The sequence below is a fragment of the Pteropus medius genome, unplaced genomic scaffold (genome assembly GCF_902729225.1).
Source record: "Pteropus medius unplaced genomic scaffold, Ma_sr-lr_union100, whole genome shotgun sequence".
Taxonomy (NCBI): Eukaryota; Metazoa; Chordata; class Mammalia; order Chiroptera; family Pteropodidae; genus Pteropus; species Pteropus medius.
In genome coordinates, this window is record NW_024345479.1 from 2924423 (window position 1) to 2933712 (window position 9290).

Consider the following 9290-nt stretch of genomic DNA (forward strand, 5'->3'; position numbering starts at 1 on the left):
TTAGCCAGTTTTGGTTTTAGGAATAAACAAATTCGGACATCTAAAAGATCTGGCTTCCTCCACTACCTCATCCTCCAGCCTGGTAAATTTAAAATCTAATTTGACATGAAACCCCCAGGTCCTCCATTGAAGATGAATCCTTTTTATTACATTTTGTCAGATACATATACGAAGTTCCTCATATGTGTATATATATGAGCTCTCTGTAGAATGATGAAATATTCTGAGTTTGAGTTACCAGGATTAGTGATTTTTGTGTATAGATATAATGCAACCTTTTCCTAATTAATACATGTGCCTTCATATAATAAGTTAAATATAAAAGAAGCCTTTGAGCCTGTAAAGTGAGGATAATAGTGCCTCGGTGTGAGGAGCAGTTTGTATAAGGCACTTTGATACGTAAAGCATCTATACAAGGGTTTATTCAAGGGGAAAATTTGGGAAGTAAAAAGTATAAAGGAGGAAATAAAAATCACCTGTAGTCACAATAAATAGAGAAATCATTGTTCACATTTAACTGTAGCCAATCATATGTAAAATTGCCAGAGAAAAAAATATGGTAATGTGTCAACCTACTGTTTTTTTTGGCGGGGGTGGGGGGGTGGGGAAAGTGCCTTAAGTGGACTTACTGGAAGTCAGGGGGCCTGAAGTCTGATTCTGGATTTGCCGCTAAATGGATTTAGGAACTATTCCAACCTTTCTGCGTTTCAACTTCTAGTTCCATAAAATGAGTTATAAATAGGTGTTATCTGAACTCTTTCTGATCCATTCTGGGTACATACAAACTTTTCAACATAACTGATACAGTGGGAGCATAAAACCTTGATCTTAGGGGAAAATGGGAAGCTGGGCCGGCAGCCCTCACAAGGCCCACTTTCAGTAGTCCCCTTTTCTTCCCACTTTGTCTCCTATTCTTGCATAGTCTCCTCCTAGTCATCCCTCACTTCAGGGCCATGCAAGCAACTTCCCCACAGCCCTAAAAGCCTACCCCATTGGATAGGGACAATGGGGTTTGCGTCGCAGCCCGACATCACGTAACAATGCGCAGAGGAGCCCCCGCCTACCGCCCTCCAATCCTAACAGAGAGGCCCTCGGAGGCGGCTGTGGTTGGGATGGCGCACTTCTGCGAGTGTCCTCTACGATTGGAGAAGAGCTTCATCTTGGATGGAGTGGCCGTGAGCACCATGGCCCGCACCTATGAGCACTTGAGGCCCAAGCTCTGGTCAGCGATTCCGCCTTACAACGCTCAGCAGGACTGCCACGCCCGCCGGTACTTCAAGAGCCACGTGGTTCCGCCCATTTTGCGGAAAACTGATCAGGTATAGGAGCGCTCCAGAGAACCCAGCTGTCTATGTCCTCAGAGGGTGGCGCTGGTGGCAGGGACCACTTCCCAAATCAAGGCATCTCACTCCAGCGCCCACACCAGCAGGAAAGCGTCCCCAACTCACACACGTTTTCTTAAGGAAACTCGGCAGCTGGCCTAGAGGGGCGACAGGTATTGAGCACGAGCTCACTGGGTTCACAGAATCGCCTTCCATCCTTGAACTTGACAATGATTTCACTTTGGGTTTCTGCAAGACTGGGAATCAGGCTCAAAATCTCCCTCTCCAAAACGTCCTTCTTGACATCACAAACCTGCCCTTTTGGGTGACCTCACGCTGTAAACTCTCTACAAGCAGGAAAATGAGAACACCCGTGTGACTCCAGTGAACAAGACAAAGAGAACTGTCTAGATCCGCCAGGCGCCATGCCCTCTGTTCAATGTAGTTGCAGGGTGGGCTCTTTCGCTGGGACTTGTTTCCCAAATCTCTGCGGACCTCCCTTCTCCACAGGCCTTTCCCTTCTGGGTGTTGCCCCTTCCCAGCAGAATTCTCCCTTGCAATCAAAGATTCTGAGGCTATTTGCTGATTGCTCCAATTCTTTTCACCACTTTTGCCTCCAATGCTGGTGTCTATATATGTCACAATGATATGGGTATGATTTAATGAGGATTATTCATGAACAAAATCTTAATGGTTTTTGTGGTCCCGGGTTTTTGCATGTGCGTGTGTGTTCAGTACAGGTATATATGGACACATCTGTGTGTGCTATGCTTGAGTGTGTACTTGTGTCTACTCATGTACTTTTATGACAGAAGGAGCCAAAGTCGGGAAGGGGGGGGGAGGGAGGGAGGAAAACTTGGGTATTTAAAAGCTTGAAAATAAAATAGCATACACACTTTTGAAACTTTCTATGCTCCATTTGTAAGTATTTAATAGTCATCACAACCACCATTTGTGGTAGGTATTATTTTCATTTAAATGAAGATAGTTTATTGTTCCTTTTCTATGCCAGGCCCTTTACTGGAACTATCTCACTTAAATTTCACAGCAACCCTCCTTTTACTGATAAGAAACTTGAAGTCCACAAAAACTGATTCATCGGCATAGGTCACACAGCTTGTTAGTGGCAGAGCTGGAATTGGAACCTGTCTGTGGACAGCAGACACTAAGTATCAAGACCTTAAGTGTCAAGCTACACTGCCTCTCCCTGAGAGGCAATAGGTCAATAAGTATATTTAATCTGTCTGGCCCTGTTACCCCTGGCTGTGACCTCTGCCCCTTCCGCTCAATAAGCCTCAGGGGAGTTTGCACTCAGCATGGTGGCTGACAGTCTTCTGTATTCTTTCCCTCACTCTCAGGATCATGGCGGTACAGGAAGGGACGGCTGGATAGTGGATTATTTCCACATCTTCGGACAAGGACAGAGATACCTCAACAGGAGAAACTGGGCAGGGGCAGGCAAGTGCCACTTGCTTTCAGCCTCCCCATGGTTCCCCCAACCAGAAAGTGGTGTGCATCCCACAGTTCCAAGAGAGAGAAACTGGGTTGTAGAAAGACCTGTTTGGGGGGAAGAGGCACAAGGACTGCATCCTCCAGCTTTTCTCATACATGAGCAGATGGTGTTACAGTGCTCTCTATATTCAGTTATTGAGCACCTACTGTGTCAGGTGCTTTTACCCTCACACCATCCCCATGGTACAGCCAGGGAAATTGAGATTTAGGGAGTTGAAGTGATTAATTGAAAAGGGCTGGGCTGGGATCGAATTCCACTCTTTCCAACTCGAAAGCCTGTATTCCTCTCATTGCTCCTGAGCAGGTTCTGTCCTGCTCATTTTTCAGGCCCAATTAAGTAGCAACAGGGAAGGAAGAGTTGAGAGATGTTTTTCTGACAGATGTTTTTCTGAACCCTCCCACTCCAAATCCGCCACCCTTTGGCTGCACTCTAGTCACATGACTTTTGCACCATTAGGCCAAAATGAGCTCATCTATTTTCTCCAGATGGGTCAGAGGCAAGGGTGAAAATTTCCCAGTTCTGGGAGTGAGCCAAGTTCAGTTAAGCCCAGAAGTTTCTAACCCTTCTGTATTATTCATGTTCCTTCTGCACGCTATTCCTGGTATGAGATTGGATTTCTAGGAAGTCATCTGTCTCCTTGACTTCACTAACACTTGACTTATCAGCCAAGAGGCTTGAGGGTTCAGCTGGACATGGAGAGCACAGTGACAGTACCTGGGCTGGCATCTTAATACCGGCCCTATAGGAGTGGGGAAAGCAAGAGGGAGCTGAATGCAAGCTCAAACCTCTCTCTCCACCCCAAGGGCATTCCCTTCAGCAGGTGACCGGCCATGACCACTACAATGCTGATGTGAAAATGAACAGGGGGTTCAATGGTCGTTTTGGCTATCGCAGGAATACCCCAGCCCTCCGCCAGCGCCCGTCTGTTTTTGGAGAGGTCACCCAATTCCCTCTCTTCTAATAGCAGCTGTCCCTTCACATCCCTCGACCTCAAGTTCTATGACAGATGTTTAGATGAACTCTCGATGTTATTTTATATTAAAAAATTTTCATTTGTGCTTCTAAGTGTGCCATTTCTTCCCTGAGGTGGGAGGAAGGACAAGCTATGTCTTTACTCTCAGCTTCTCTTTCCAATGGAGGTGAGAGGAGAGTGCGTCTCAGGTCTGTGCCCTTACACTCCATGCCAATGAGTGCCAGGCTTTGAGAGGCCTCTGTTCACACCTGCTGGTGTGATAAGGAGGAAATACACTACCTAGCCCTCAACCAAGCAATTCTTCAGGCATCAGCAGAGCTAGGTCAGAAGGTGGCTATTTCCATAAAAAACAGAGCAGGCAGTGCAACCATAGAGATTGGCCAATGGTTGCCCTTGAGAAGGATTTCCCAAGTTTCCTGAGTCATCCCATCCAAAAGAACTGACATTTTCTTTCTCCTTTTCACCCTCAATTCATCAAGAGCAGGGCATGAACAAAGTAATATCTGGGGTGCTTTTTAGCCCAAGGATTCTGACTCAGTAATACTGTATTTGTGGACACTTTCTCTATTAATGCTATGTCAGTTTCCTCTTTAGCTAGTTTCCAAGCTGATGTTTTCAAGTGCCCCCACCCAGTTTATTGGTAGGAAGGAGAAAAGCCCAAGCAGATGATGGATACAAAAGAAGGTAAGTCTTTAGAACACAAAGCATGTCAGAATTAGTGTGGGTGGAACTTGATTGCACTGAGTCACCATAAGTGGACAAGGAGCAAGACAAGTGTCGGGTCAAGGGGGTATAGCTCAGGGGTAGAGCATTTGACTGCAGATCAAGAGGTCCCCGGTTCAAATCCGGGTGCCCCCTTCCTGGATTTTTCACGGAATTCTCAACCCCATCTTGAGAAATACTACTAGTTCCCTATATTGCAAATGACCACTAAGAAGAGATCCCTGGAGCCCCTGTTGGGTTTCAATTAAGACAAAGTCCCTAGGAAATTCTAAATCTAAGAATAAGTCAGAGGTGTGAACACGAATTTAGCAATCTAATGCACGATAGTAAAGACAAAGGTGTTCATACGTGTATTTTTGAGAGCTTTCTACACACAAGGCTGTGGCGAATTAAAAGATGGAAGAGGATCCTTGTCCTCAGGGAGCTTTCAGTCTAGTGAAACTTGATACACTCACACACAGCTGTCAGAGGAAGAACATTTCTTTGTACATGAAAAGATATCATGAAAGAGATATCTTTTGAAAATACCTACCCACTTTTTCTAGACATAATTTCTATCGGAAGCTTTCCTACAATTTGAAGGGATAGTTCTGCCTGATCTGAAGAGTATTGTTAACCTGTTGCTTGCATTATTGTGTAATCCCCTTTCTACGGGGTTAGAGGTACTTTCTTCTTAGTTGTTCACTGTCAGTTCTCGGAAGGAAACATATCCACTCTGGACACTTTAAGCAGAAAAGGCATATACTAGAGGCATGGTAGGGACTCACAGAGTTGAAGAAAAGCTGGAGAACGTAATTCAGAAAGCAGTTATCTATGAGGGACCGCCAAATGGGGAAATGCAGCTCAGGTCTCGTCCCTGGAAGTGTCCATTGCTGATGCCATCAACTCTGGGCACTCATCACTACACAATGGATATTGTTCCAGTTGCACCTGCATCTTCAGGACAATTACTCAAGTTTCAAAATGCCAAGCGAAAGCATTTGATCGGTTGAGCCGTGGTCTGACGTGTGCTGATTTAGCCAGGCAGGGGAAGAATCGTGTTGCCTCACCACGTTTGATAACATGAAGTATTCCCCCAGAAATGGAGAAGTGTTTGGGTGCAAAAATGGATATACCACCACACCTTTTTTTTCTCCTCAAAGAAACCACTGTAAGGAGAGAGCATGATAATTTATTGGTTTGCAGTTCTAGCAATCAAAGATTTGCACTCTCACACCCCATTATTTCCCATTGGCTAAAATAGATCAAAATTTTGTATTAAATCAATTGTGTTCACATTATCATGATCATATAAATACTATTTACTATTGAGTCAATTTATACATACTATGGCAAGATTTTCTTCCTTGAAATTTTTTCTCTGAAATAATTACCTCATTTTTTATTTGTGTATTTTTCTTTGTGACTGTTGACAATTATTTTCAAATTCTTCAAATTTGAAGTTGTACTGTAGCCTCAAAGCATAATTACTCACCTGGTCTAAACCCATAAAATTAATTTTGGGGTGCTAGTCTTCCTGATACCTTCCATTCTTCTGCTTCAGGCTGTTTAGACCTGCCACCCAGACGGTATCTTGGGAATCCCCATTCCCTCTCCTCTGTGTTAGATTCTGTTTCCTGGACCATGTCTTTCTTTTTCTTGGTTTCCTCCTTTATATGGTGGAAAATAACCTCCACAAGCTTCCTGAGAATATATGGGAGGTAAAATGTTTGAGTCTTTGCATGTATGAAAATATCTTTATTTTCCCTGAATGCTTGAGAGATATTACCTGGGAATAGAACTCTTGAAAAAATTTTCAGAGGTTTGCAAATTTCCATCGTTTTCTAGATTCTCTTGAGTTTGATGTCATTTTTATTCCCACACATGACTTGTTTCTCTCTGTAAAATTTTAGGATTGTTGTTCTTGATGGTCTGAAGTTTTTCAATGATACACTTGGTGACCTCTTTCCATTTTGGGGTTCATGTCCTATGTTAAGTTTTTATTAATTTCTTCTCCATCATTTGGGGCCTACCTCGGAATTCCATAGGAGAGACCACTTTGGTGTGCTTGCTCTTTGCAGTGGCCAGGGAAGAATTTTCTTGCATTCATTCATTCATTCATTCATTCATAGTAGCCATAGTACAAAATGCCTACTATATGTAGGCATATACTGGATGCTCCATATAGGATGGCAGTTTTTGACTGAGCAGTAGACATAATTCTACCAATACACACGTTTGGTCAAGTGAAAGCTGTCATAAGTTTCCTGACCTTTTTGTGGTGTATTTTGACAGAGACAAGCTTACAATCCCTTATTTTTTTTTATTTTTTACACCTACAGTACCTGGTCTTCCTAGGTGGTCTCCCATCCAAGTACTAACCAGGCCCGACTCTGCTTAGCTTCCAAGATCAGACGGGATCCGGCTTGTTCAGTGTGGCATGGTCGGAGACCACAATATTTGAAGCTGCTTTTAACACACCTAGCTGCCTTCACTTTTTTATCTTAGTAATTAAAAGGCCACCCTTTTAATTAAGTATTGCGACATTTAACACAGTGTAAAATTATTGCTGCAGGAGTAGAACCTTTTCATCACAAAGTAGAAGTCCCAACCTCAAGTCTTGTTCCCTATGGAATCAATCTTTTTTGTCTCTTAATAGTCTTTAGGAATCCTAGTGGCTTTGGACCCAGTTATACCTGGCATGGCTGAGGAAGGTTTTTGAGGACCGTCAGCTGAAACTCTTACAAGTTATCCAGTACAAATTAACTGTCAAAATGTGGATGAGAGGATTTGCTCTTCTAATTTCCCCTCCTTTTGCTCTCACAGGCCCCAGCTACAATATTTAGAAGGTAAGAAAGGTCACAAATGAACTGAGAAATGTCTAGTACTAGGTTATGGCAACCAAAAGACTGGTTGGGGTCGAAATTCTGTGGAGCATTTCACCACAAGACAGCTACTCCCTGTTTTAATTAACTGCTTTTCAACAGAAAAATTTCCTTCTATGAGATGACTTCAACCCAACTGATATTACTTTTAGAGGCTTGTTTGTAGTTAGACAATGTATGAAATTGTTATTTGAACTGCTTTTAGGCCTCTTGACCATTTAATAAGAATTGCTTAATAGATGGAGTCCATGCCACACTCCAGTGCTGTACTGCAGCTTCATTTTGTTCCTCAGTTTACCCCAAGTGTGGGATGGATACTACAGATATATGCAATTTGACAGCAGCTGGCAAACAGGTCACAAAATACACTGAACCAAAGATAAAAATTTATTCTTTTTTCAAGACTTTTTCATTCCTGAATAACTTAACGGAAAAGTTTTATTTGGTGTCAGCTCTTTAACACTTCTGAATCCTCTTTTTCTTTTAAATCAAGAGAGCAGACATCTACATCTAGCTAGTGTTTCATAATAATCTATTCAATTTCCATTCTATTTATGGCAAGTGATACTTTTTTTTTTTAATAAAAACTTGGATGTAATTCACATATGATGAGGGAGAGGTCTAGAATGATGTCTAGATGGAGAAGTGGTAGTAACGGGGGAGAAAAGAGCTAGATTGGGGGAGTAGGGTTAGAGGAATTAATGAGTTCAGTTTAAGTATGTTCAAATGTTCAATTGAAAATGCCTAATAGCCAGGCTTAAAACCTTGGAGTCCAAAAGAGGGATATGACTGGAGATAATGAATTTTGGATTTATCAGCATATAGATGATAACTGAAGCCCTGTGAGTAGGTGAGATCACCCAGGGAGAGCACTTCCTGTAAAATGACCTAAGACAGAACCTAAGAGGCAGGATGAAGAAGAAAAAAAAATGTTTCCCAGGAAGGGTCCAGAGCAGAAAGGGAAAATCTGGAGAGTAATGGGGAGAATCAGGTGAAAAGTGTTTCGATAAGGAGAGTGGTCCTCAACACCAAAGGCTCGGGGTGGTCAAGGTGAGGATGAAATGTGTCATTTGATTTAAATACAGGGGGATTACTGAAGATCGTGAGAAGAATAGTTAAGTGGAGGGTTGAGGTTAAGCAGGAGATGAAATGGAGGAAGCATCTTGTTTCTTGAGTAGAGACAACTTGTTTCAAGTTTGGTTAACAGGGAGACTGCAGCAGCTGGGGGAAAGATGGGCTTATTTTATTTTATTTTATTTTATTTTTAAGGATCAGCTGAGCGTACCTACAATGCTGATGACAAAGAGCCAATACAAGAGAGAGATACAGGAGAGAAGAAGGAATCGAGTAACACCAGATGAGGGGGTTAGAATCCAGAGCGAGCCACAGCAGATGAACCGCCGGGCCTTAGAAGGTACACCTCTTCCATAGCAAACGAAGGAGAGGAAATGGGGACGCTGGCAGATTCGAAAGGTTTGGCGCAAGGTAGCCGATGGAATTTCAGTTAGTTGGATTTTACTTATCTCCGTAAAGTAGTCCTGGAGTAAAAGGGTCTTGCATCGAGGTAAATCGAGGAGTAAAGGTTCTTGCATCGAGGTGTGGCGGGTATCTGCAGGGGCCAGAAGCCAAGGCTGGCTAACGCTAGGAGAGACCCCTAGTGGAGCCCCGAGAGGGACGCCGTGGGGCGCTGTTATGGCAACAGAACCTTGGGGCTAGGCCTACTGTCAGCTGTAACCCACCAGAGTCGCGGCGTTTTAACACACCTTTTGGGATAGCAGATGCGGTGCCAACCCCAGGAGTCCAAAACGAGACCACAGATACCGAGCCAGGAGAGTCTCAAATTGCAAAACTAAAGTGACGCAACTGCCACGCAGCGCACCGGAGAGTACTAAACG

General features: G+C 43.4%; 1 protein-coding gene, 1 long non-coding RNA gene, 1 other non-coding gene and 1 pseudogene across 3 annotated transcripts; 2 read left to right on the forward strand and 2 right to left on the reverse strand.

The window, feature by feature from the left end:
* Positions 1 to 609: 609 nt before the first annotated feature.
* On the forward strand, positions 610 to 3796 carry SPMAP1 (sperm microtubule associated protein 1). The gene is made up of 3 exons (XM_039873822.1): positions 610 to 1319; positions 2681 to 2780; positions 3639 to 3796. Exons 1-3 carry the CDS (start codon positions 1041 to 1043, stop codon positions 3794 to 3796), a joined length of 537 nt encoding a protein of 178 aa, XP_039729756.1. The 5' UTR covers positions 610 to 1040.
* A 798-nt stretch (positions 3797 to 4594) lies between these two features.
* Positions 4595 to 4666, forward strand: TRNAC-GCA (transfer RNA cysteine (anticodon GCA)). The gene has a single exon. It is a non-coding gene; the product is annotated as a tRNA-Cys (tRNA).
* Positions 4667 to 5064: 398 nt separating this feature from the next.
* LOC120611215 (uncharacterized) lies at positions 5065 to 9250 on the reverse strand. Its single transcript, XR_005655101.1, has 3 exons — positions 9159 to 9250; positions 6006 to 6214; positions 5065 to 5679 (listed from the first exon to the last, which is right to left on the reverse strand). It is a non-coding gene; the product is annotated as an uncharacterized LOC120611215 (long non-coding RNA).
* Positions 6844 to 6962, reverse strand: LOC120611376 (uncharacterized; annotated as a pseudogene).
* Positions 9251 to 9290: the final 40 nt, after the last annotated feature.

Bases quoted from the DNA above. Each gene is read 5' to 3' on its own strand.
- SPMAP1 (XM_039873822.1), top strand. From the start codon at position 1,041: ATGCGCAGAGGAGCCCCCGCCTACCGCCCTCCAATCCTAACAGAGAGG. The intron at 1,320-2,680 runs GTATAGGAGCGC...CCTCACTCTCAG, and splicing joins TTTTGCGGAAAACTGATCAG to GATCATGGCGGTACAGGAAG. The intron at 2,781-3,638 runs GCAAGTGCCACT...CTCCACCCCAAG, and splicing joins GAGAAACTGGGCAGGGGCAG to GGCATTCCCTTCAGCAGGTG.